The sequence below is a fragment of the Oncorhynchus masou genome, chromosome 21 (genome assembly GCF_036934945.1).
Source record: "Oncorhynchus masou masou isolate Uvic2021 chromosome 21, UVic_Omas_1.1, whole genome shotgun sequence".
In the NCBI taxonomy this organism is placed as follows: domain Eukaryota; kingdom Metazoa; phylum Chordata; class Actinopteri; order Salmoniformes; family Salmonidae; genus Oncorhynchus; species Oncorhynchus masou.
In genome coordinates this window covers 31,623,497-31,650,739 of record NC_088232.1, presented here as the reverse complement: position 1 = coordinate 31,650,739, position 27,243 = coordinate 31,623,497, and the positions used below count along the sequence as shown (strand labels likewise).

Sequence of the window (27,243 nt, the reverse complement as noted above, 5' to 3'; positions counted from 1 at the left end):
GATCATTACTATAGTCACTCCCAGTCGCGGTAAGTAGTGGACTATCGTTTTTGAATTATGGTGAATTGTTTCGAGTCATTTATTTATCCTATAATCTATCTAGGTCACTCACTTGGCCTACGTGTCTGTGTCACGAAAGTGTTTATTTAATTTGAAAGAAAATAATTTGTGCTTTGTTGGTCAAAGCCAGGTAGGTTCACATAAGGTCACTCGTGAGAAGATGAGAGAGAGACCGGAGGGAGAGGTATGGGGGCGAGCACGTCATTGTTTTGAGGCTAGGAGGGACGGTGTGTTGGCGAAACGTCAGGGTGGTAGGAAGAGTCTAAACCGTGAATGCGGCTCGAGAGCTGGGCAACTGCGGAAGGGGGCGAGGAAACGGCCCACCGCAGCCAGTATACCCATACCCCCGCCGCTATCCGTGCGGCAATCTATGGACAATGTGAGCCACCGGGGATGCCACTGCAACGTTAATACTATTTACATCTAAATCGGACCTTAAACAGACTCAACCATGGCCACAGATAGTAAGTACCCCAATAGAGAAAATTATTTTTTTATAGTAGAGGAAAGGCAAGCGATAGGCTAGTACAATTATTTAATTCCATGATTTGCTGTTGCATATGCTATACGGTTGAGATTGAAGCTATCCTTTTTCTTGGTGCGTCTGGCTACAATGTTTCCATTTTACACTGCTTGATACAGTGATACAATATATAATTGTGTTGGCTGCGTCGGCTGACATAATAGGCTATAATTCCGCTATTTCAGCTACGACTTTAACACGCATGTTGTGCTCTGCAATTGTATGTTGGCATATGTAAGAATTCCCCTTGGCCATATTTCCTGTGACGACCTGCCATTGCATTCATTATTATTTACTTTTCTGAGGGCTATGTGTTAAATTATGACGCAAATTATTAGAACTCGATTCAGTGTTGGAATTAAGGATAGGCCTGCGCCCAGATGAGTACTTGCATTTTATGTAGGCTATGGCACACAGAAGTTATATTTTTGATATAGCCTGCCATCTCCAATGGAATGGTTAATCTAGGTCAACATTTGACAATGTGCATCATTAGTTTATACAAATCAGGCTACCACTTGTGAGGTTGAATAATAGCTGACCAAAGCCTGTATGGACTTCAATGAATGGTAGAATCCCCTAATTGACTCCACACACACACACTATACCTTATTAAATGTGTAAATTTATCTAACAACTGACCTATCTTTATTATTCTGTCACATTATTTCAATAGCCTGTTGTACCAAAGCTGAACGGCCCTGCATTGTAGTGATAAAGTAGCAGAGAGTAACTCACCAGCAGTTGGACTCGCCCTCACTTTCCAAACATAGTCATTTAGAAACACATAGTCATTTCTAGTTGCCAGCATGGACATTCATGAAGGGTGTGCCTGATTTTCACTCATAGTATATTCATTAAGAATGCCTAATGGTGTTTATATATGGGTGGAGTCGAGACACCCTTTAAGGTAAATATGCAGATTTACCGTGAGACTAGAAAGTCTGTACATGCATCCATACTTTCAGATCCCTTTTCTGGGTCATATCCCTAGAGGTGGCCACTCTCTCCAGTGAACATTCTATCCCTGAACAACTGGTCTGGAACCACATCTCACCAAACTGCAAAACAATGCCTGGGGAAAACCTAGACATACAGTACTGTAGACTAACTCAACCGTAACCAACCTCCTCTCTCAGTTCCCACAATGGAGAGACTGAAGAGATGCTCTCTGATCTCTTATCTCTCTATGTTTCGGAGCTTTGTGCAGAAGCTCCTCTGAGCTGGAGAATATGGTTGAATAAGTACAGAGCACTCTGTTGTGTCTGCTGCTGCTGCTAATGGTGGCCTAGTTACAGGGCCATGCGTAATTCATACATTTCTCTCCATGTTGGGCAGACAGGGCTGGCCTGGAACTGACCGTGTGTGTGTGTGCGCATGTGTTATTCATGTACAGTATTTCCTGTTTACTGTAGTCTGTAAACTGTTCAGAATATAGCATATTAATCTATATAGTTTCATGAAACGTCAGATGTTCACACAGACACGACTTGTTTAATTATTTTGGTAATCATCAAAAAACCATTTGGGCCAACACTTTATCTTAGATGTGTTTGAACCTTACACCAGTGGGAAGGCAGTCTAGACTTTTTGATCGATGTCATCACCTTGCTCCATGTTATTGCATTTGAGAGCATTATTCAGGAAGGGTGTTTGGCATAGCCCAGTTGGACAGGAAGAACATTAGGAGAGATTGAGGGAGCTAGTTCTTGTAGAGTCAGACATAACACAGGGAGGGAGAAGGAAGTAGGTTGAGAACAGAACGAAGGTTACGTATGTAACCACAGTTATGTGAGCTACATAATTAGTTCACTCCAATATGGTATCCTTCCTCGCGGCAGGATACATTCAGATTAGTCCAGTGTATCGTGTAGTGCTGAGGCTGTTGGCTGACCCCCTTAAACAGCTTCCTGCCTCTCTACTTCCACCTTGTCATTTTTTCGAGGTTCCGTAGATCACAGACAAAGAGGATTGAAGTGATAGCACCACCTGAGGGTGTAGACTCTAGTCCCCCTCCGACAGGCTGAGAGAGCATGTCCCCTGCATTTTTCAGGACCCAGGGGATACTGTATGTTCTGCTTGCAGTGATGCCAAGCGGGTTTGGGCCCATGGCAAGCACTCCAGAGCCATTGGACCAGGAAATGCTGTCCTACCAGGTAGAGCTGGAACTGTTGGAGAGCTAGGCGAACCAACCTGAGCTCCAACACATTGAGGCACCATGGGGGCTCCAGCGGCCGCTGAACAAGGCCCACCCTCTTTTACATGAAGGAGCAGGATAGCCACTTCGATAGGGTCCTCAAACATGCACTCATCACCAGCAGTTGATGGTGTCTGTGTTGTTTTGGGCAATGGCCGTGGGAGTTGAACCATTGCCGGAGTGGCCTGATGGAACCAACAGGGTCGCCACCATCAGTAGGTCGAGTAACTGTTGGCACTCTGACACCGACAGGGCTCGTCAGAGACAGAAGTGGTTGAGGTTGTATAGGATTTTTTACTCTCACATTTGGGAGGTGTCCTCATGAGAGTCGAGTCTATGGACATCCCGAAGAAGATCGCCTTCTGTGGGACTTAAGGGAAAGTGTGTTTATTACTGTGCTTAGTCCTGCAATGGTCACCTCTTGTTAAGCTAGCTACTTTGCAAACATGTTCACCGTGGAACACAGAAAAGTCTAGGCAAGATGGCTGCACACTGTGAGAGATGAAAACACGGTGTGCCTCGCGAAACCTAGCTTACTCTTAGGGGAGAACTGCAAGAAACATACATAGTCTCTTGATCTTGCGGGGTAGGCGCGGTCCCCGAACCCCAATACTAAAACCGTGAGGGTTCCGGTTTCACGGACAAGTCACACAGACAACTAAGACAAACTCTTAGCGCCGCTATACTGGTCGACCAAACCGAGTATCGACTAGGTTGGTACGCTGTCACAAGTAATAAAAACAAAACCAACAAGATGGCACAAGCCAAACCGAGTGGGGGGACAGCAGAGCACCCAGATGGAGAGGCTAGCTAGCTAGCTGCTCCAAGCTATTGAATAGCTGCGGGTATACTTCTGCGCTAATACATGCTAACGTAGAGCTCTTACCAAGCAAATCCTCTCTGGAATGAACCAAGAAAAGGAAGAGCTGGAAGTAGTGTGGCGGCAGCTATTTAAGGGGCTCAGCAGTAGCATCAACACTAACCGGTACACAACTCTAATCTGAAATCCTATCTTGCAACGCGGAAGGATACCATATTGGAGTGATGCAATATAGTGCTACATAACTCAACTGAGACTGGGGGCAGGAGTGCTAGATTTAACTCTAACTGGAAGCTCAGTGTGAGACATGAAGGGTGAGAGAGGACCGACTCACAGTTCCCCTCTACAGGGACAGAACCTGCTCTCCTCCACTCAGCCATGACGTTTGAGCTGCTTTCATTTCATCAGTATATCCTCAGTCTAGTTTGTGCCGGCTGATAGGAAGATGTATGAACATGATATCGGCTGATTAGGGGAAAAAATCTTGATTGATTTTCAAATGTTTGAAGATGAGAGAACTTGACATTTACAATTTCTTTGGACCTCTATACAGTTTGTATCAGAGGAAACAGCAGATATTTTTCTTACGTTGATAGTAATGTAACAAAATGAAAGGTTCCCGTTGTAGAAGGTTAATTTCCGCAGACCTTTGGGAATCATTTGATAAATTGGTTGTTCTGTTGAATGCCACGACTAAAATGTCCTGCAGATGGCGCTATCCTCTTTAGTCTCATGGGTTTAGGACGTTCTCTTTCTAAATCGTCAAAGACAGAGAGGTTTGGGGAAGACAGATATTTCCTCTATTTGAAATCACGTAGATTGTGACCTCATTCCAGTGTGTGGGTCTGTGTAATTTTGTATTGTATTGTCTTTCATAATGTTGCATATGCTACATGAAATTGCTCAGTCTGCAGAATATTCATGCACAACCTCATGGAACCAGCAGAGGGCATCTGCACATCAACATTGTGACAGTGCTCCGATATTGGTTATTGAAACAGGACTGAAGGCCTTGATCATTCATGTGAATGTTCACTTATTTTCCCTGCGTCAAGCTTATTCTATGTTGACGTTAGTATTACCTTCTTCTCATATGCATGGTTAGACAGGTGAACACATGCCCCAGCACATACAATACAGTAGCTATAGCCCACATGTTCATGATTGTTATCAATCACGACCCCCTGACTATTGTTGTGCTTCCCGGTCCCCACTCTCTCTGGGCCCTGCCCTTTGTCTCTGATCCCTACTAACACACTCACCTCATCACTGAAGAGCTCTTGTCCTCCTGACCAATCATGGCAAGACTGACTGGCAGTGCCATGGTAACATGGGTCCTTTCTCTACGTGTGGGCAAAGACACTCATTACATTATCCTCAACAGAGCCATTGGGCTGTTTCCAAGGAAACCAACTACTGCTGTGATGCTCAGGTGTTTCTGAGCTGTGAGATAGGCGTTGTGGTCATAGGGTTTGAACTAAGGAGAAAACAACATAGTGGATATGAAGAAAACATAATGTGGTATATAAGGGTTGGGTTCTTCAACCCCCTGCCCAGAAACTGATTCTCTCTCTCCCAGGCACAGTGTGTACCACAAACACATGTTGGTGTCCTCACCTCAACGTCAATGCGCCAATCTACATAGTCAGCAGTACATTTTATAATAAAGATCATGCTTGGAGACTGGACACACACACACACAGTCCTGTACCTTGGCACAACTACAGCTGCTACCCCAAACAATAGGACCACTCACACAATCACACAGCCAATAGACAGCATACAGTACCAGTGTTTGTTCACTGCCCTGCCCCTCTCTCTATTACACACCTGTCTACTCCAAGTCTCACTCTCCTGAAACAAGTTCATTAGCAGAGAATACATCCATATCTTCAGGACTTTTCCTTTGTAGCGAGACGATCTGATTCTACTATAGTCGTCTAGTTGAGTGATGTTGCTTTGGCTCATTCTGTTCATTCTGCTGGAGGGCTGTGAACTAGCTGGGTATGTGAGATTTATTTTGATGTGAGTGGAGAGATGCGTTTGAATGTTAATGCCTGTCTGTGCATGATCCTGTTTGATTATTCAGTAAGAGCATGCCTGCTGGAGTGTCAATGTGGTTCTGCGTGAATATTAAAACATTAGCTTGATTATTATGCTGCTGACTTTCCCACCCAGTGTTGAAATGAAACCAGGAAGAGGAGAGAACACTTTGAAGTCAGGGTTAGATTCAACGGATGACTGAAAGCATGGTAAAATTGCACCTCAACTACATGATGATGAGATCAGTCCATAGAGCTTCTTATTAGTGTGAGAATTATCACAGTGGTGTTTAGATTACCTTATAGTGGAGCTGAACAAAGGGACTTCACACTTTCTTTCAGTCTGGTGTAAAGTCAAACAGGGATAATTAGGTGTCCTCTCTGCTTGGCTCGGCACTAGTCTAGGTATCCTTCATCTCCCTGCTGTTTCAAATGCAGCTTTTGGTTTGGTATTGGTTTGTTTTCCTTGTCAAGACTCAGATGATATTGTCAGGTGTGTGTGTGTGTGTGTGTGTGTGTGTGTGTTTGTGTGTGTGTGTGTGTGTGTGTGTGTGGTAGAGGCAGATTGCCCTGCTGAGGGCTCTGTGGGAGGAGCAGGTGTCGCCCCAACCCCCTGACCCTGGTCCATTTCCTGTCCATCTGTATGGGGACACAGGGGGCTCTCAGAGAGACATAGTGGACCCTTTGTGTGCAGCAGAGAAGGAAACCCCAGTTATCTTGTTTTGGGTCTCACCACAAATTTCCTCTGGTTGTTGTATGTGGATGTGTAACAGACCACAGTGAGAGACCTTGGGGAAATAGCAGATCCAGAGGCTTAGTGCGAGAAGAGTAGTACAACAGAACAGAGAATAACGAGAGGCATCATGGAATAATGGAGAAATGAAATGGATGAAGGAATTGTATTACATGCTTCAGCGTCTTGAACACACACTCACCCACGCACACCTACAGTAATCCTCCCAGTAGTGTTGACTTCATACCATCTGTAAAGGGTGTTTCTCCAGGGCATAGAGTCATGGCAAAGCTCTACTTCTCCTTTTATTGATTCCGTTGCACTTTGGAGGTTGTCGTGGAAACCACAAAGAAAGACATGGCTCTCTCTTGTACTGTAATTGTATTCATTGGTTGGAGGAGTCATTGAGAGTGAAGTGGAGTACTCCATTTTTCTGTCTTTCTCTTAGGGGCCATTTACATTCGTAAAATATGTCTACTGAGATCTACCTATCTTCAACATCCGATTTGCAACTTTTCTGTTCACACTAGCCTTGGATGTTGTGTGGCCAAAGCCACATTCCTGCTTCATGTGTGACTCAGAAGGAGGTAGTGTGGGAAAAATCTCTTAACGGAAGATTTGAATCTAGATCTGTCTCTTTACACTTCACAGGTATCTATTCCTGAACCGGGTTTTGTGTTGTGTAAAGGGGCTGTTAGTACACAAGTCCTCCTCATGGCCTTCACAAGACAGCTCACTAAACATGTCCATAGAAGGACAGGATTCTGAACTTGAGCTCAAGCAGAGGGGGATGTTTATCTATTCCTTCTGTTTTACTATTCATTAGAGTGGTTTCAAAAGAGTTGTGTAATACATGGCAAGTTACGTAACACTTACAACCCTGAATCAGAATCAGAATGTTCAATATGCAATGCCAAATCCCAAGAAAGTTTCCTAAGCTTATGTATTGCAAACAAATGTATTATTATTTGAAACATGTACAATTGTATGTATATTTGCTCTAAAGGAATATACCACACCCAGAATATGTAACTTCTGCCCTGTTAGCTTAATTAAACTGAAACTCTTACTAAAGTGTTGCCCGTTCTGTCTGTGTGTGTATCCTGTGTGTATGACTGTATGTGTGTGTGTGTGTGTGTGTTCAGGCTGTCTGTTTATGTGGTCTGATCAGTGTGTCTTTGTGTGTCCTCTCTCCTTCACAGTCACCCCAGAGGCCATCGGCTTCCTGTCTGCGGTGGGTGTCTTTGTGGTGTTTCTGGCCGTCCTCTTCCTCTTCATCAATAAGAAGCTGTGTTTCTCCCGCGTTGGGGGTCTGCCCTGTCTGGAGCAGCACGGCCGCGGGAAACGCTCCCGCAGCAGGCCCGGAGTCCGCCAGGGGCTGGGTGAGTGGACTGGCATGGTGCCTGACTGGGGCCTAGGGGGCTGGGGAATACGGGAGGCAGAGGGGTGGGGTCTGTCTGCTCTTTGGGTCCTGAGGTAGGGTTTCTGGTATTGGGTGACCAGTTGGAGGGGTGGGCCCTGGGATGGAGACTGGAGGTGAGAGACTGTCAGTGGGGAGGGAGTGGGCCTAATGCAGGGAGACAGGTAGGAGGCCAGAGAGTGGCTGGCTGGGGAAAACATGTTATATACATGTAATTCACTCTCTTCCTTTCTTCTCACAAATTGTAGAAATGCTGTCACTTTATCTTGAAACATACGGTAGTAGAACAATGGCACCCTTTAATGCTAATCATTCAGTCAGGGAGGAGGCTGTGCTTTGTTCTTCATTAGTCAAACACTGCAAACATTTCCCATAATCCCCAGGTAAACGTTTGGCTCTCTGTGGTTGGAGAGGGCGGTGTTCTTGGCTCCGGTATTTCCTGGTCGTTCAGTCCCTTGAGCAAACATCTCCTGCTTGGATAGGCAGAGTTTCGGCTGATACTGTACTCAAGTCAACAGTTGCAGTCATGTCACTCTGAAGTAACAGTCGTTTACAGTGCGCTGCTACGAGATGAAGCGAGATGATCCTGTATCGGAGATCCTTTCTTTGAAAGGATGGTTCGTCCAGGTATCGGAGTCTTTGTCTGCGGCCCTCCTACCCTCGGGCCAGGGACCAGGCCAGGCTCGGGAGTCTCAGACAGTGTCTGCTGACCCAACACCCTCACCAGGAGACACCCAGGAGGTGTCTGATCCCTCAGAGCTCCAGGAGGACTTAGGGTCCCAGACCTCCAGGGCTGTTGTGTCCTCAATGGACCCCCAGCAGAGGCTACAGGCCCTCCAGGCTCAGTTGGCTATACGGGGCATGAGTAGGCCTAGCAGCTCCTGTTCTGGGGCTGCCCCATCTGCAGAGTGTCTGTCTATCATACCCGAGGAGAGTGAGGTGGTGGGGAGCAGGGTGAGCTGGGCAGCCTCACGGTACTCCAGTAAGGCTGGCACAGCAGGTAAAGCGTTTATCTTTCATCACACTGGGTGGGTCAATATCAGAAGTAGATTCAGTCTGTTATACTGTGACATACTGAGATGTCAGACATCACCTTGAAGATTGTGAATAGAGAGACTCTTATGTGAATCCTCACTGTACTGTACCGATGTGTGTTTTACAGGAATGGTGGTTAGAATACGTGTGTAAGTGCGTGGGTGACAGATACACAGACCTCTGAGGGATGCACACACACACCCACACACTGTTGAGCGAGAGTTGTATGGATCTCTGCGATACTGTAGGCACTTGAGAGTGGCCTACTTTTCGATGTGGGCTCTGAGAGTGAGCTCTACAAAATGTGCTACGGCTGTCACATGGAGACTGAGAGGACTGACAAATACTCTTAAGGTCATTCACTTCAGGAGTGGCCCTCCGCCATATTCATTTGCATGCCTTGATGGATGTGTTTGTGCAGCTCTCTGGGCCTGCACCTACAGGTCTTCTCAGCATTGTGCAGATGAACCTTCTCACTTTATTTTCTCGATCATCTTTTAGTGCGGTCAAATGAGCATGAATCAAATGTTTTTTTTAATGGAAACCTGCTTTGAGGATTCTTCTGTGCACTCACTAGGCTTTAGTGAAGTGATGGGGGCTCTGCAAAAATAACAATTAGGATGTGGTGAAGGTCCTGGGCGCAGGAATGATAAGCCTTGGCGTGATTGATGTAATGGTGGAGTACTGAGGTTGGAGTGGCAGGGAGCTGTGGTCAGTATGTTCCAGTAGTGATGACTGTGTGATAGGGTTGAATATTTTTCCGGTATTTTACAAACGTTCCATCCAGAGAATAAATCACTTTTCTCCCTGGTAACCCGGTATTTCCCGGCAAAACCGGAAGTGTCATTATAAAAGCATTATAAAGCATTTGATTTGATAAGAGCTTTGATCAGCATGAAAATTCAAACCTGATGCTACACGAGTCTGTTGAGGCATACATTAAATACATTTTATGAGCCCAAGCCCAAATTATTGTGCCATTATCCAATACATGATACGAAATAGGCTACTGCACGTTACACACAACAGAAAAATATAAACGCCGATAGTATCATGACACAAGGCGAGACCCAAATGCAGACACGGGAGGCAGATGGTTGGAGTTTAAGATGTTTCATAAATCCACAGGGAATAGGAAAGAGAATGGTCGTGGACAGGCAAAAGGTCATAATCAGGTCAGAGTCCAGGAGATACAGAGTGGCAGGCAGGCTCGGGGTCAGGGCAGGCAGAATGGTCAGGCAGGCTCGGGGTAAGGGCAGGCAGGCTCGGGGTCAGGGCAGGCAGAATGGTCAGGCAGGCTCGGGGTAAGGGCAGGCAGAATGGTCAGGCAGGCTCGGGGTCAGGGCAGGCAGGCTCGGGGTCAGGGCAGGCAGAATGGTCAGGCAAGCTGGTACAGAGTCCAGAACCAGGCAAGGGTCATAATCAGATCAGAGTCCAGGAGGTACAGAGTGGCAGGCAGGCTCGAGGTCAGGGCAGGTAGAATGGTCAGGCAGGCTCGGGGTCAGGGCAGGCAGAATGGTCAGGCAGGCTCGGGGTAAGGGCAGGCAGGCTCGGGGTAAGGGCAGGCAGGCTCAGGGTAAGGGCAGGCAGGCTCGGGGTAAGGGCAGGCAGGCTCGGGGTAAGGGCAGGCAGGCTCGGGGTAAGGGCAGGCAGGCTCGGGGTAAGGGCAGGCAGGCTCGGGGTAAGGGCAGGCAGAATGGTCAGGCAGGCTCGGAGTAAGGGCAGGCAGAATGGTCAGGCAGGCTCGGGGTAAGGGCAGGCAGAATGGTCAGGCAGGCTCGGGGTGAGGGCAGGCAGGCTCGGGGTCAGGGCAGGCAGAATGGTCAGGCAGGCTCGGGGTAAGGGCAGGCAGGCTTGGGGTTAGGGCAGGCAGAATGGTCAGGCAAGCAGGTACAGAGTCCAGAAACAGGCAAGGGTCAACTGGGAGAACTAGAAAAAGGAGAAAAGGCAAAGCAGGAAAACGTGAAAAAAATGCTCGTAGGCTTGGACATACAAGACGAACTGGCACAGAGAGACAGTTCTGGGATACACTGGGAAAACAAGTGACACCTGGAGGTGTTGGAGACAATAACGAGGACAGGTGAAACAGATCAGGATGTGACAGATAGATGTAGCTCGCTATATGCTCTCTTGGGTAAATAAATTAAACTAGCTCCAGTAGGCTAATCTTTTTTAGTGTGAACTGTATTACTGTACTGTATTGTATTATACTATATTATATGGATTGGAATTAGGCCTACTCACATCGTTCAAACCAGGATAAAGCAGAAGAGAACATGTGATTCGGGTGCAGCACTTGCGGCCAACAAAGTAACAAGTGTAGGCTAGCTAATTAGATTTGAAATGTTAAACATAATAGGGCCAATTTGTATAATTAGTGGTAGGCTGACTCATATGGACCTTTTATAATATTTCCCCGAATGTTGTTATATGTCGCCTACCCACTCTTTCTCTCTATTGTTTCTTCATTCCTTCCTCGCTTACAACAGTTAAATGAAATAAGTTTGTCCTCATCTTCGTCATTTTAATGACATGCTTAACATAATATATAGTACTAGAATTAGATGCAGACGGCTTTCACTTCTCTTCATGAAGATTGAATGGTTATGGGTCTGAATAAATAAATGCCATAGCCTACCGCCATCGTGCTTTCGCTCTTCTTTTAAACTCCCTGTGAGTTTTATTGGCTGCTGTATTTAACATTCAGCAAACAAGAGCTAGCATCCCTCTTAGAAAAGTCTATTTGTATAAGAAATGCAAAGAAATAATGTCCAGCAAGCTATTCTAGTCTAGCTTTTCCTGCATGGGACTCCAAGAGCTAAGGAGCAGTTTTTAAGGAGAGGCCAAAGGAGCACAGGTGTTTGTGTATTGCGCAAGAGACAGAGGCTATAAATTATAAGCTTGTTATGCATAATCCATCATTAGTTCGCTAAGAAATTAGGCTAAAACTGCATTGAATTTATTACTTGGAAGAGGTAGGCTAGGAAATGTATATATAGAGGGCTATATATATCAATCTAGAACAGGATTATCTATTTTGGATGCAATTTGAATAGAGTTGATGGAGAGAGAGAAAGGCTGCGAGAGAGTGCTCGCGTGTACACTGATTTAAAGCAACGATATTCGAGTGATAGGCTATTTTAAAACTCTGCAGCTGCAATAAGAAAAAAATTACAAAATTTAAAAAACAAGGTGACTCCCGAAAGCCAGATGGAGATGGGTAAATTAGATGCACATTCGGTCTTCATATTATTGTAGCATAGGCTACACTGCAGCAAGTGTAACAAAAAGTTACCATGATGAGATAGATGATAACGCAGTTCACAATGCATGTAGACCTGTCTGTGGTTTTGGCCGGTAAATCCCGGTAAATCACGGTAACCGGGTTTCCGCCGTTCAACCCTACTGTGTGATGATATTAAGGCTAAGGGTTAGATGGCTCTCGGTACTGCAGCCCAGGAGACGCATTGAACACGAGGTGGGCAGGGCCACAGCAAATCAATCAGCAGCCTCTCGCCCACTCACTAGAGCCATCCAAGGGTTACCATGGTGATGTATGGTTCAGGTAAAGAGGGTGGTATTGTACTGGGTGACCTACACTGACGAGGGAGACAGGGCCAGAGACATGTGATACATCTCCATTACAGCCTCAATCAATATGTCAACAGACACTTACATAACCAAGTTACTCACTGTCTTTCTGTCCATCACTGGTAGAACTAATGGTGTTCAGATTAAATGCTTTGTTGAGAGACAGAGAGAGAGAGAGAGAGAGAGAGAGCGCGAGTGTATGAAAGGATAACAGGTAACAGCTAATTTGTTTTGTAATGCTTTGGGGATGTACAGCTGGCACTTCTCTCCTGCTCTCCTTGTTCTGGTTTCATAGCATGTTAGATCACTGGTTGACACTAAAGTCCCAGTGATCCAACACTCATCTGCCAGGCACAATCCAATTTGGATATGCGGGTTGTGCTTGTGATCATTTTATCAAATGGTCTTTGAATTCATTCCTGTGTTTGTCTTGCCTTCAGCAGTAGTTTTAACAAGCACACGTATTGATGTGATCATATTCACATTGTTATTATTGATGTGTTTCTCTATCCTCCTCCTGTATCCTCTCCTCTCCTACTATAATCCGACTATAATCATTAGGTTCTATAGTAGCTCTCCTGCCTGCACCTTCTCTCCTTCTCTTTGTGAACTCTGCATTCCGTGTGTGTGTTTGTGTGATCTCTGGTCCACCCAGTGAACAGTTACGGGGATGGTGAGGATCAGTCCAGCTCATCGGATAGTGAGGACGAGGTAGTGAAGCAGTTTGAGATCTCAGTGTCTCGCTCTCAGAGCTTCCGCTCTACAGGGACCACCGAGGTTGTAGCCCAGGCTGCACCGGGAAAACGCCACAAGTTCACCCGCCTACTCTCTGACCAGGAGGAGGGCAGCACAGAGCCCTCAGACTGCGAAGGTACACGTGCACACACACATAACGCACACAGAGACACGCATACATAATGCACACAGAGACACGCATACATAACGCACACAGAGGCACACATACATAACGCACACAGAGACACACATTCTGACACAGTACAGAGTACAGATTAATTGGAGGATCTTAATTGGATCACCCTGTTGCAGGAGAGCTTTCTTGCAACGTAGGACATTTGAAACTTTGAGGTTTAGAAAGGCTTCTGAAGTTTGTAATTTCCACATTTCAGACTTGATTTTCTCTTACGGTAATGTATCAAGCCCTAGAAAAATGTCCATTAATTATAATCCACATAATCATTCACATTTCCTGTAGCTGCAGGATTATCTTCCTGCTGTAGCAAACTGGCTCAAAATTAGATCCTACATCTGTACACACACTCAAAACATGTCCTCTAATCTGATCCAATGGGATGTAAATGAATCAACTCCACTGCTCCAGAGCCCCAAAATAAAATTTCAGCACAGACTGCTGTCTGTAAAGATCTCAGGCTGAGCTTGGTTGGCCCACTCTCTGAGGGATCAACACCGAGATAGTGAGAGGGCGCTCTGGGTCTTTAGATTAATTAGTGACTTGTTTGGACTCAAATGGTGGCTGTTGTCTACGACAGGCTATAAGAATAATCCGTTTAAGTGGTGACAGCAGACCCAGGCATTATACAGATGTCATGGCCCTGGATGATAAGGGGGGATTTACCTACCCAACCCCCTCTTGCACCACTAGTTACTGGTACATAAAGAGTACAGTTCAAGTCTAAGTGTTCATCAACGCCCCTGTTAGATGCATTGGAGGCCCCTGGCATTATGAATTCCCTGACTATGCCTAACTATTTTTTTCATTGAATTCAATTATTTTATTGAACAAAGAATCCATTTGTTTGTATGACTGCCATACTGTCATGGGGGTTCAACATGCCTCAGTGACTCACAATAACTACCTGTGACTCACAATAACTAACTGTGAATCATAATAACTACCTGTGAATCATAATAACTACCTGTGAATCATAATAACTACCTGTGAATCACAATAACTACCTGTGAATCACAATAACTATCTATGATTCATAATAACTACCACATTTCCTTCCTCCAGCGAGCATGTGACTGGTGGTGTTATGATATAACTAGTGGTCTGATCGACCCTGGGAACACACAATACACACTGATGAGTCACACTGTGCCCTGTTGCCATGGTGATCACTCTCTGTAGTCGTTGATATAACTGTCGGTCTGCCCTTAATGATACGGAATTGGAGGTAATTGCCATTGATCAGCTCATGGTGCAGCCCCATACCAGCCACACTAATTGAAGGAACAGGTTTCTGAAAAGTTATGCAATTTCTGTTCAAATAGGAGGCTTTATATTGCTTATGTTTATAAAATGCATTCAATTACTATGTCATACACACAGGGCTGGCTTGTATTTCATATCCCAAGGATGTTTCCTGACAATGTTTAATTACAGAAGTCTGTTCTGTCTGATATGTTTATTAAGGGAAGCCTGTTCCATTTCAGACTGCATACCATACAAAATATCTCAGTGTGAGTGTGCTGTATGTTTCCATGTGATATTGTGTCTTTATGAAGCCCTGCTGTGATCGTCCCCAGACGTGGACGGAGACCTGAGCAGGCTGAGTTACCAGAACCCCCTGTCATACGGGGATGAGAAGCGGGGCTCCCTGGGGTCCCAGGAAATGGCTGAGGTGCTGGACGGCCCACCACGAGAGGGCTCGCTGGACACAGGGGGCAGCCCGGCCCCCAACATGAGTCGCCAGGCCACCGAGGGGAGCCTTGAGATGGAGACAGCCGTGGACAACCAGGGTGACGACAACAACGACCCTACAGACAGCTCCTCCACATGGAGCCCAGAGGTACTGCTGGCAACGAGCCCTCGCTGTCACCTTGGGCCTGGTGAACCAAGGTTTCCTGATCAGGGTTCAGGAAACAGTCCTAGCCCTACTAATAACATACAGTAGCTTTGCAATACAGAGAAACATAGTTTTTTCTCAAGGGAAATGTTGGTTGGCAATAAGAGGCAGCAATGTCCATCATGCCACACTGATGAGGAACCTGACAAGGAGAAGATGTTTTGTATTAGTCCCACAGTCTTTTCCTGTCAGATGAATTTTGGGCATACCAAGAAAAGGCTGACATGAGGCCCAGGGGCACATTGGAAACAGTACATAACTCCTTCCTTATGCCTCATAAATATTGATGAAATGTGGCACAACCTGTTGCTGTAAAGCGTTACTGAGTATTGCTAATGCTTGCATAAGCGTTGTGTTTGTGTGCTACTGTGCTAAAGCACTAATGTGTCATGTTTGATTTAGGCGCCCAGTTGGAGTGAGGTGAGAGCGAGTGGGCAAGTGATGCTGGCTAGCACTGCAGGCCTCCATTTCACTGTCTGCCCAGACCCAGGCCCAGACGTGCTTTTGCGACAGCTTGTCGCTGTGTGTGTGTGTGAAATGGGGAGCAATCTGTGCATGAGTATCCCACTAACTTTTTTTCACCTTTTATCCAACTCACTTTGTCGAATAGAACATGGTATGTAGATGGTAGCTAATAGATACCTTTGACATGTATTGAAAGATATATATATATATATATAGATGGATATATATAGATGGATGTGAATGGAACAACACATACAGATACACGTGAATGAAAGCAAATTGTTAGCATCATTCTATATTGTTTGTTTTGGATCATTTGAGTCGTGGCTAACCTTGAGCGTCAGGTTGTCGTGTCAGTAAATGAAGGGAGTGTTGGGGAGGGATATAGCTTGAAGAAGCGCATGTCGCCTGATCTGTGCAGTATATTGTAGCTGCCACTATGATTATCTTAGCTGTGGTTGCCGTGCCAACACCAACACTCCGCCTGCTCTGTCAACATGATGACCCAATCGATGCAGTGTTTACTGACCGCATGAAGCGCTGCTTGGCTGGCGTCAATTTTCTCTTTAACACCGTCCTCTATCTTTGCCTGATGCAAAATACAGTATGTGATTAGAATTATGACATTGATGACTATTTCATATGTTGGCTTCTCGCAGGGAGCATATATCAGCAACTGTCTGTGTTTTCTGCTTCCCCTCCTCTCAGCAGGAGCATCTTCCTGTAGAGGAGGTCCTCCCTTGCCCCCCCAGCTCCACCTCACGCCCCCCTATCACCAAATGTGGTGACCTCGAGGTCACCCTGGACTACAAGGCCGCCTCTCAGAAGCTGTTTGTTACCGTTGTGACCGCGCGGGACATCCCAGACAAAGGGCGCAGTGGGATGGACTCGTGGCAGGTGCATGTGGTCCTGCTCCCGGCAAAGAAGCAGCGCCATAAGACCTCCGTCCAAAAGGGGTCCGTGCCCGAATTCAACGAGACCTTCCGCTTTTCACACCTGGAGCCTTCTGAGCTGGGTACCTCTGCCCTGCGCTTCCGGCTCTACGCCCTGGGGGGCCGGATGTCCCGCGAGCGCATGATGGGGGAGAAGGTCGTCCGCCTTGAGGGGCTGAGCCCAGACGGGGGAGATATGGACACCACGCTGGTGCTGGAGCCCCGCAGCAACATGAAGGTGAGAAGATAAACCCTTAACATCACCCAAAGACACAACAAAACACTGCTAACATGTTACTGTATACGATGCAAACTTATACTGTATGTGTGTAACTTTCTCCTGTGCTCCAGAGTGTTGACTCTCAGGTCAGTCTAGCTGGGGTGTCCCAGAGTGACAGTGCGTCCTCCACCCAGTCTCTAACCCACGGGGGCGTCCCTGAGCTGCTGGTGGGCCTGTCCTACAACGCCACCACCGGGCGCCTCTCTGTGGAGCTCATCAAGGGAAGCCACTTCCGCAACCTTGCCATTAACAGGCCGCCCGGTGAGCAAACACCCTCACACACACCCATGTTTACCATCATACATACAGACTATCAGATTGTAAGGGCTATTGCAAAGTTCCAATTCGCCACTTGATGCATGAGTGATGTTTCTGATGCCCTAAACAGATGAGACTGGTGGGAGGAGCTATAGGAGGACAGGCTCATTGTAATGGCTGGAATGGAGTTAATGGAATGGAGTCAAAAATGGTTTCCATATACCATTCTATTTACTCCATTCCAGCCATGACAAGGAGCCGTCCTCCTATAGCTCCCCTCACCAGCCTCCTCTGAAGCTAATGATTTTATTTTATTTGGACTAAATGATGTAATGTCCAGACGTAGATATATTGTTGGGTGATATAATGAATAAAAGAGTATGATGACACATTATACTTGATGATTCACCGTGATGGTTTGTGGTTCAGTAATCTGTGTTAAAGGCAATCTTGTGAATAGCGGTAAAAGAAACGGCTGAATCTCCTGTTCACCCATGCATGACCACTACCTGGTTACCGGTGACCTTATACACCTGACCCACCACATGACCCATAACCTCAGTGAGACTGCTCTCTAGTGGTGAGAAATGACAGTCCAAAACAGACAAAACTATACAAACATACACCAGAGGAGGCTGCTGAGGGGAGGACGGATCATAATAATGGCTGGAACATAGCAAATGGAATGGCATCAAACCATTTGTTTGCTGTATTTGATACCATTCCACTCATACCTCTCCAGCCATTACCACAAGCCCGTCCTCCCAAATGAAGGAGCCACCAACCTCCTGTGACATACACCCTATCAAAATGGCTCTTAAACAGAATGCACCCCCATGCAATCATGACTTAGTCAATCATACTTTTTTGTTTATCCCTCTTGACTTCATTACCTCTATCTTAGCCTCTCCTTTCTTTCTGTCTCTCTCCCTCAGACACCTATGGGAAGCTGACTCTGCTCAACTCAGTGGGCCAGGAGATCTCCAGGTGTAAGACATCAGTGCGGCGGGGGCAGCCCAACCCCGTCTACAAGGAGACCTTTGTGTTCCAGGTTGCCCTGTTCCAGCTGTGTGACGTCACCCTCATGGTGTCCATCTACAACCGCCGCAGCATGAAGCGTAAGGAGATGGTGGGCTGGCTCGCCCTGGGCCAGAACAGCAGCGGGGAGGAGGAGCAGCTGCACTGGCTGGACATGAAGGAGTGTAAAGGCCAGCAGGTCTGTCGCTGGCACGTCCTCCTGGAAGCCTAGAAGCCAGGATGGAGAGGAGAGGATGGGAAGCAAATCCCCACCACTTACCCAGTCACTTAGGGCCCAATTCCGACTTATTATGCCTTTCTTACTCACCACTTTCCTACGCACTTCTCAGTAGTTGGTATTCAGACTTACCTTATGAAGGTGGGAACAGGGATTTGCAGGTGTGGTTCCCTTGCACGTGCTGAATGAATGTAATTCAACCACTGAAAACCCGCCCACTTGCCAGCCAACAGATTTTCTTGTGGAGTTTTCATTCAATAGAGTTTTCTGTACATTTATCTTGAACCATCCTTTTAAATACCATCCTTTCAAACCTTTAAGTTTGAATTTTGTCCACAGACTCACTAGAATATATAGTGAGAACGTTTCAGAATATTAGGGATCGATGAAAGAAAGCCATCTAAATATGCACCATCTAAATATATGCATATTCGTCTCTGTTTCAGCACCAAATGGTAGATTTAAAAAATTTCTGATCTTGTAGATTATTTAGTGCTAGGAAAGTATTTATGAATCATAAAAAAACAGGTTTGGAGAGCCTTTATACACGAAAGAATGAAAACGGTGGTTTGATTCATTCTTAAAATTGTTAACCAGTGGTAATGTTGGAAGATTAGTGTACATGGAATTATAATAGGGAGAATAATGTACAATAGTAGGTTGTACCCATGTTTATTGCCTGCACTAACCATGGAACTGTGTGATGACACGGCCAGGTATTGCGCCATGCGACTTACGGCTTGGTCTGCGCCCTGCTCCGCAATGATTTAATTAGCCTACATATATATTTTTATATTATCAACTGTTACTAATGATCTTCAGCAACAACCACGTGGCCGTGGCAGCGTTTACGGAGGAAGCAAATGAAGGTTAACGAAACAATGTATTTAAATGGAATGATAATGTAGGCTATAGCAATTGAGGGAACTAACAGTAAATTGGCAGGAGAATGTGTGTTATTAGGATTACTGACAGTCAATGCTGATAGTGTCTAATATTTAACATGATAGAAATAGGAGACAGAGAAAGTTGAGGTAGCCTATAATTAAGACATTCAAGAGTGCCCATCCCTGCAAGTTAAAAGGCAGTACAATTAAAAGTCTGCATAATGGCCCAGCATTTCAGAAACTTTACAGTGGGAAAGTTGATATGTTGATATGCTTCAGTTTGCTACCATATGACTGGTTTCACATGTTTTCCCCAGTGACTATAAGGTAGAATATATCTAAAAAAAAGTGTAGTTTATATTTACAATTTCCTTATTCAAACAGTTTGCTCATATACCTAGCTCTTATCAATAGCTCTTATCAAGTTGTAAATTAAAGTGCAAAATGGTGTTATTTATTTTGGAAAAAATTAAGTCGATACTTTTTCCACTTGGAACCGGCAGGTTCGCTAGCTCTTATACATAGTTTCCTTGCGCGCAAAGTTGATTAAATTATTATAGGGAATTAAGTCATGGTCAGAATATCGCTTATCAGTAGACACACAGAATATTGCGTATCAGTAGACACACCTCAGTCACACCTTACTTTAGTCAATCTCCACCCTGAACGAATAGCAGGTGAATAGCATGCTATTCGCATGCTTAATTTCAAGGTCAGAATACGCATAGAGAGAAAAGTGCATCAAAAGTGAATTCCGTTCCATTTATGCACTCTTCACTCGGGTTGGAATCGGGCCCCTAGTTACTAAACTGGTTGTTCCTGGTAAGTGGAGGGAGTTATCCTGTCTCCAGTCCACAGACAGACACCTGCTCTGTGTAGGCAGGAGAGCCTCAACACAACTACTGCGGCCCCATCATGACTACAATCTGCAACCTACAGCTCCACACACCTGTTTACACCATTGATGAGCAAAAAAGGATATCACATAGCAAAACAAAAAAAAAGTGCTTCAATTATGCCGATATGGATATACAGAAAATATCAATTGTTGCATTTATTCTATGGGTTTTTATAAGTTTAAATTCAGAAAAGGTTATTGAGTATTGGTTTCAACTATAGTTACATTGTGTTGTCACAGACAGCTAGAAGTTTGGCTGGTCTTTTCTGTATATCCGCTATGAAGATGTCAAACATTGTATCATACAAAAATGAGTATACTGTTATGATTGTCCAAGGACAATGGTATTTGATGAATTACTATCGTACTTTATTCAGCCACACTTCAAGGTGAAGAAAACAAATATTTTAGAATGATTTCTTCCTTTATGAGGGAAAGGGAGACTGAAATATTTGTTCTTTTGTATCATTCCAAACATACATTTAATCATTTGGATTTCAAAACTGTTTTGATAGATTTCTTCCTGCTTTCTACTTTTCTAGGTTTTGAAACTGTATAGTTCAGGGTAATTTCACATTGAATGAGCATGCTTTTTGTCCTTTATCACACGTGTTTGTATCTTCATCTACAACCGTTACTCCTCCTCTCCTACTGTAAGACATGACCTGCTCTCAGACAAGCAACTGAAGGAATCTTTATTACTCTTTATATTACTCTATTTGATGAGAACATCTGTCCACTCTGTCTGACAGATTCAATCTCTTCATTTAGTGGCCCTTTCTTAGTGACTTCCCAGGGTAAAGTTCATTTCAACTGCCATCCATGCTGAGCTGAAAAGAGGCTTTAAATATCCCAGTGCATCTGTTAATAATATCATGCCATGAATGACCCTCCCAAGCAGTGTATTATTTGTCTCTGCTCATTGGTAGTTTCAGTCCTTGGACCGTACAGTGTGATGATGAAGATGATGCTGATGCTCATGGCCAAGTCTGCCTCAGCTTCATTATATCCTATGGCAGTAGCTGCTTTTGAGTGATTACACTTATTACACACCCTAGGTCAAGGGCTTCTCACACCAAGGAGGATATGGATTTTAAAAAATACTTTCATTTTAGAGCAACTGTATTCCTACTAAGCATATTTTGCACAGCACCTCTCCCTGGACAGCAGTTTACTGGCCTTCTAGTCCACTGGTCTTCAACCTTAGTGTACCTACAGTTCAGTCAGTATCTGGCTTGTGGACTCCTATGGGGCCTGTCTGATTAACTCTATCTAAGCAGTCATTGATTGTTCAATGAAGTACTGAGGTGGAATGTAAATCAGTATTATTCTCTGCCATTTGAGTTAATTATCCATGGTCCATGACCTGTGGGGTGTTATGGAGCATTGAACCTGCAACCTTCACAACCACTCTGTTTTCCTGGATAGACAACCAATGTAATTAGGTCCCTTGGGTTGCATAGGGGAATCATACTCTTAGTCAAAACACCAGGGTTTGACTCAATTAGAGAGCTGTGCTACATATGAAAATGTCCATTTCCTCCAATCAAACTAATCACCCCTACATCACATATGGAATTCTTCCAATGAGAAGAATGGATGGAGAAATATATTTGAGCTTCCTTGGAACTGAGTGGCTGTCTTAGAATTGCCCAGGTTGGTCAAACGTTTACATTTGTATCAAAGGTTAAAACCACTTTTTTTCACTTTTAGCGAGAACATTGACTTAGTAAGTAACTGATTCAGGGAAGAGTATAGCACTGCGTTTGATGATGATCTTTTCATTACAAGATGACAAACTATGGATGCCACAGTTGGAGAGACTTTCCTCTGCTCTGTGGATGAACTAACCTAACCTGATATGACTGGTAGGTGCAGTTCATGTCATGTTTATAACACGGGTTTGTATGGTTAATGATTTGACCAATGATTCCAGAATGACCATTACATTGATAAGATGTTATTTACTGTACCGGCTGAACCAATTATGATGTATTGTATGCATGTCAAGAGTTGTTGTACATGATCCCTCTATATTTTTGACATTTTAAATGTTCAAGATGCCCTCTGAAGTATATGTTACTACTACAGCATGCTAGCTTTCAGCTTCCACACAGTGAGATTCTAATGAAGTGCCTGTATCGTAAGGGTAAGAGTTGATGCCTGTATGGGGTGAAATTGATAGATGCATAAAATAGAAATACATGCATAAAAATGAGCATGAGTGTATAGTCAACCATGTTTAATGTTCCTGTGAGATGCAGCTGTATGCACGGACTGTTGATTTGTTCTCATACCTATATACACAGTGCCTGCACCATGCATGCAAAGAATGACAATGACATAGATAGTACTTTTCTACGTACTGGTCGTATTAGTTTTGTTCTTGCTAATAAAATAAAGATCCATGTTGTAGTAAAACTGGCTGCCATCTGGTTTTTAAGTCTTCTGAGCGTGTTAAGATGCCTTAATTCTCAGAATGTCTGTGTCTTAATGATGGTCATCAGCAGGACATAGTTGGTCCCATAGTGTGAAAGGTTTTCAGTTGTAATACCTCCTTGCCCAAAACACTAAGGAAATCATCAGGCTCATAGGCAGGATTATGAAAGATTGGGAACAAAATCTTGTGGTTTCTAAGTGTTTTTGGATGAGATAAATGAAATCCAGCAGATGCTTGATTTAGTTAATAATTCCAGTTTTAAGAGGGGGAAACAAGAACTCTATGTTTTCTACCTAAACCAAGTTGAATAGGGCACTATTGTTTATTTGTCATATCTGGGCTATCATAGCAGCTGTAAAATAAAAAGGCTTACATTTAAATCAGACATCAAATAATTACTCATCCAGTCAATAGGTTGCCCATACACCCAAGTAGAGCGAGAGACACTCAGGTATAGATAGAGAGAGAGAGAGGGGGGGAGATTGGAAACCAAGGAGCACATTTAGAGGATGTGAGAATAATGGAGCCTGATGATGAAGCGTCATCATTGCCTAGTGACTCTCCTAGCAACAGGAAACATCTGCTTCGGCGAAGACCAATGAGGTTGTAGAGAGAATGGTGTTGTTGCTTGTTGCACAGAAAGGGATATTTTAAGACTCTAGGAGTGTTTCGTACACTGAAGGGATTATTAAAACGAAGATACGGTGACTGGGTGTGAAGCGCAAACTTAAGGCAGAGCTTGGAGCGGGATAATTGGCACAGACGGTAAATGTCGCAGCAACGGACGGTCACACATTGGACAGACACATCCAGAAGAACGCATTACCTTCAAAGGCTGCCTACATATAAAAGGACTGCTGATTTGCTGAAGTGCTTTATGAACTGTTGGAGATCGCCATCATAAGGTAATTTTCCTTCTTGATGTGATTATATTTGATCAAATGTGTGGGTGATTCTTACAAATAGGTGACATTCCAAACTGATAGAGATAGCTAAGTAATATGAAGACATCATCATTGCATGGTATCATCATCATCAACATAATCATGAAGATCAATCAGTTGCATGATATTTTTTGTCCAAGCAGGTGAATGCCTTATTTGTGTTACAGGTATTTTGTTTGATCCCTTGAATAGGAATATTACAGTTCCACTGTGCCTAACTGCAGTGGGAGTGAAACGATGTGTTATAGCAGGTGTCATTCTGTTGAAAATTCACTAATAAGTGCAATATCAGAAAGTCTCTGTCTCTCTGTTCTCTCTGTTCGCTCTCTCTCTGTGTCACGCACGCACGAGCGCGCGCGCGCACACACACACACACACACACACACACACACACAGATACACACAGACTACCCACGCATGTACTCAACCCAATTTCTTTGTAAATAGCCTTGTGTGGGGAAATGGCAATGGCTGTAAAGATTTCAGCTTCGCCTACAAAGCACATGCTGCAGAAAGAAGATCAAAATCTGCTTTGATATTTAAAAAAGAATCTGTTTAATCTGGCCATGATAAATAGCCTATGCAGTGAGATGACATCTGAGAAAACATAACCCACATTTTCAAATTGTGCAGAATAATTTTTTAATGGTTGTTTTGAGATACAGATGAAAACATATTGTGTGTGATTTACAACTTTAATAAAACAGGTGTCTCTCCAATCTGTTATTTTCTCTTTATATCTCATTCTCCTCCACTATAGGCCCCTGAAGGCAATGTGTGAGGCTCAGAGAACATCCCAAGCAATCAGGACCCCAGTCAGACAACTCATTTGTGGCTCTGGGCTGTCATCATCAGGTAATGTACCATGGCGTGGATATGACTCCACTACTGCTGGGGCTGTTATATAAATCGGTGTCACTCCTCTAACCACATAATCTCTCCTCACTAATGTGTTCAAAGGGAGAGCTTTATCAAGGTTGTAATTGCATTTTTCCTGATTGTGCTTCAAGCAGTCGATTCCCTTGAATAGAGATCAAACCATTCAACAACGTCGAAAGTTGCCTACTTCAAGAGGAAATATGCGGAAGAGGAGGATTTACATGGCGACCTACATGGATATTTTCAAAAAGTACGAACTGCTTTGTTTGTGTTGACATGTTCAGACATCAATCTGTTGTCCTATGACATGACACTTTAGATGTGTCTGTCTCATAATCACAACCTCTTTTTCTTCAGCACCTGATACGTCAGGAGGACCGCAGCTGCATCCTCAAGCTCTCCTTGGAGAAGCTGAGATTCCTGGAGGACCCTGAAGCCTACCTGCGACGCTCTGTGCTCATCAACAACCTGCTGAGGAAGATCCACCATGAGGAGAAGGAGGTGGAGGGGGAGGTGGAGGAGGAAGAGGAGAGGCAGGGGACCTGTGACAGGGGCTCAGGCGGGCAGCGGCTGCTCTACCCAGACAGGAAACGTGTGAAGGTGGTGGTGGCAGACTGCTGCTCTCAGTCCTTTGGGTTGGAGGAGATACCCCACTACCACCTGGTTCCCTACCCCTCCCCCACATGCCTCTATGGCCTGGGCACATGTCCCAGCATCTCCCCTGGCCACGGGGCTCAAGTCCTGCTCTACAAACTGGATGATAACGGGTGACTGTGACTTGCTGCCAAAGTACGGGAAGAAATATGGACCATGCACATCGAAGTAATTGGCAGGGAGTGGTTCGGTGACAGAACGCCCTATTCACTCAGAGCTGCATTCTGTATCCTGCAGTCTGACGTTATCTACATCCAAAAGGGAGGCTACGGCTTCTCCTGTGTGATTTTTGACTAGGTCAACAGAGCAAGAGTCCAAATCAGGGTCTGTCTTTTAAGGACATCTTTGTTACAGCGTCACTGCCTTTACAAGCTGATGTGAGAGACGGAGATTCCTTGCAGGAATTTGTTTTAATGGTCTTTGCACATGTGAACCTTAAGGGATACATATAGTACAAGTCATGTACCCTGCCACTACACTACTCTCTAAGAAAAAAAGTTGCTATCTAGAACCTTAAATGGTTCTTCAGCTGTCCCCATAGGAGAACCCTTTGAAATATTTTTGGGGATTCCAAGTAGAACACTTTTCGGTTCCAGGTAAAACCCGAGGGTTCTACCTGGAACCAGAAAGGGTTATCCTATGGGGACAGCCGAAGAACCCTTTTGGAACCCTTTTTTCTAAGAGTGTAGAGAAACAGACAAGGTTTGTGTTTGGAGGTTTGGATGTCTGCTAGTATGCTTGTGTGACCACAATCAAACTACTCTGTTGTGTATTTGAAAAATATTACATTTCACTAAACATATCCCTAATGTTAAATAATAGACTTACTTATCAGAAGCTTGCAAAATATGATTGAAATGCAAAAAAAACATTCAAATGAAACTCATGATGGCGTATTTGTTGAAAAATTAAGCATTATGCATTTGATATAGAGGTTTTGGTGTAAGTCAACTCTCTGGGCGAATCAATTGTTACACATTTCTGTCATAGTGATGCATGTAATTCCCCCCATCCTGTTTCTGTGTTCTTTCCTACAACATTTTGCTGCCCTCCAGTGGTCAAGTTGAGTGTGTGAATTTTGGGGCTGGCGATTCAGTACTGTGCATCATTCTGACGTCAATATTTATATTTTCTTGTCTGTTTAAATGAGCTCTCTGTAGCTCAAGCATCCCGTTTTGAGGTGGAATCTATTCAGGCCAAGAAAAATAAAGCAGAACAGTAGGCCGTTTCACAGCCTCGTCTTCAATGTGCCAGTTTTAATGTATTAAATAATTTTCATTCTCAAAGAGACATAACCTTGTTTAGTGCTTGTTACTCATGCTCCAAGAATACACTCACTTGATTCAGCAAGAGCACATTGGCACATTGCTTTCTTTGATGTCAAACAATTCCCTGTATTTTCTAGCTAATTTTGATATTTTTCTGCAGATTTCTCAGTTTTATGTGCCAGGCAAACAATGTTAAGGTAAATAACATATTTATGAATAGATTGACTGTTCATTATCTTGTTTTTATTTTATTTTAAAATTTGTGCAACAATGTGAATATCGTTTGCTATTGTCCATTTTTTTCTGTAATTGAGTATCGGTAGTTGAGTGTGTTCAGTGTAAGGATTGTTTTTCCATTATTGTTAAACATCTTACAAACTACAGACTAAAATAGAATTTTAAATGCTACTTTTCAACACAATATTTTACTGTATGAAATGTATATTTGGAAGACAATTTACATAGGCCTATTCCTTATTAAAGATAAGCTATTTTGCCAAAAGACTTAAGTAGCACCATGAATCTTTCTTTTTTCAGGTGATTGCTAATGCTATAAAATAAAGTGTTTAAGATGACACTGCCATTACGTGTTGGAGTGATTATTTGTAACGTTACTCTGATGAGCTACAGAGCATCCACTGGTCAGACTGTGATAGAAGAGAGACTGACAATTCAGGGATATTATGATATTTCATTCATCAATAGGTATATCTTCTACTCTATGGAAGCAAATGTATTTAAAGGGACAAGCTAAAATGATTAGATAAATGCTTGGGTCAATACCCATGATTTGCCCTATTTAAAATGTGACGCGCGTCCACATCACCGCGAAAT

At 44.2% G+C, this 27,243-nt stretch overlaps 1 protein-coding gene and 1 long non-coding RNA gene across 5 annotated transcripts; both read left to right on the top strand.

Moving 5' to 3' along the window:
- Positions 1 to 300: 300 nt before the first annotated feature.
- syt16 (synaptotagmin XVI) lies at positions 301 to 22,639 on the top strand. Of its 3 annotated transcripts, none has more exons than XM_064928122.1 (7): positions 301 to 524; positions 7,578 to 7,757; positions 13,077 to 13,292; positions 14,930 to 15,192; positions 16,423 to 16,884; positions 16,998 to 17,187; positions 18,120 to 22,639. In XM_064928122.1, exons 1-7 carry the CDS (start codon positions 512 to 514, stop codon positions 18,431 to 18,433), a joined length of 1,638 nt encoding a protein of 545 aa, XP_064784194.1. In that variant the 5' UTR covers positions 301 to 511; the 3' UTR covers positions 18,434 to 22,639. The 3 variants fall into 3 exon arrangements, with proteins under 3 accessions (XP_064784194.1, XP_064784193.1, XP_064784192.1); XM_064928121.1 differs by having other exon boundaries at positions 7,521 to 7,757; XM_064928120.1 differs by lacking the exons at positions 301 to 524; positions 7,578 to 7,757 and adding an exon at positions 8,251 to 8,795.
- A 630-nt stretch (positions 22,640 to 23,269) lies between these two features.
- On the top strand, positions 23,270 to 26,992 carry LOC135507380 (uncharacterized). 2 transcript variants are annotated; one of them, XR_010450656.1, is made up of 4 exons: positions 23,270 to 23,569; positions 24,369 to 24,463; positions 24,622 to 24,737; positions 24,845 to 26,992. It is a non-coding gene; the product is annotated as an uncharacterized LOC135507380 (long non-coding RNA). The 2 variants fall into 2 exon arrangements; XR_010450657.1 differs by having other exon boundaries at positions 24,619 to 24,737.
- The last annotated feature ends 251 nt before the right edge of the window (positions 26,993 to 27,243 follow it).

What these genes read in the sequence shown, in the direction of transcription:
- syt16 (XM_064928120.1), top strand. Translation starts at nt 8,366, where the DNA reads ATGAAGCGAGATGATCCTGTATCGGAGATCCTTTCTTTGAAAGGATGG. An exon ending in AGCCCCGCAGCAACATGAAG is followed by an intron (nt 16,885 to 16,997) that starts GTGAGAAGATAA and finishes CCTGTGCTCCAG; the next exon opens with AGTGTTGACTCTCAGGTCAG. An exon ending in TGCCATTAACAGGCCGCCCG is followed by an intron (nt 17,188 to 18,119) that starts GTGAGCAAACAC and finishes TCTCTCCCTCAG; the next exon opens with ACACCTATGGGAAGCTGACT.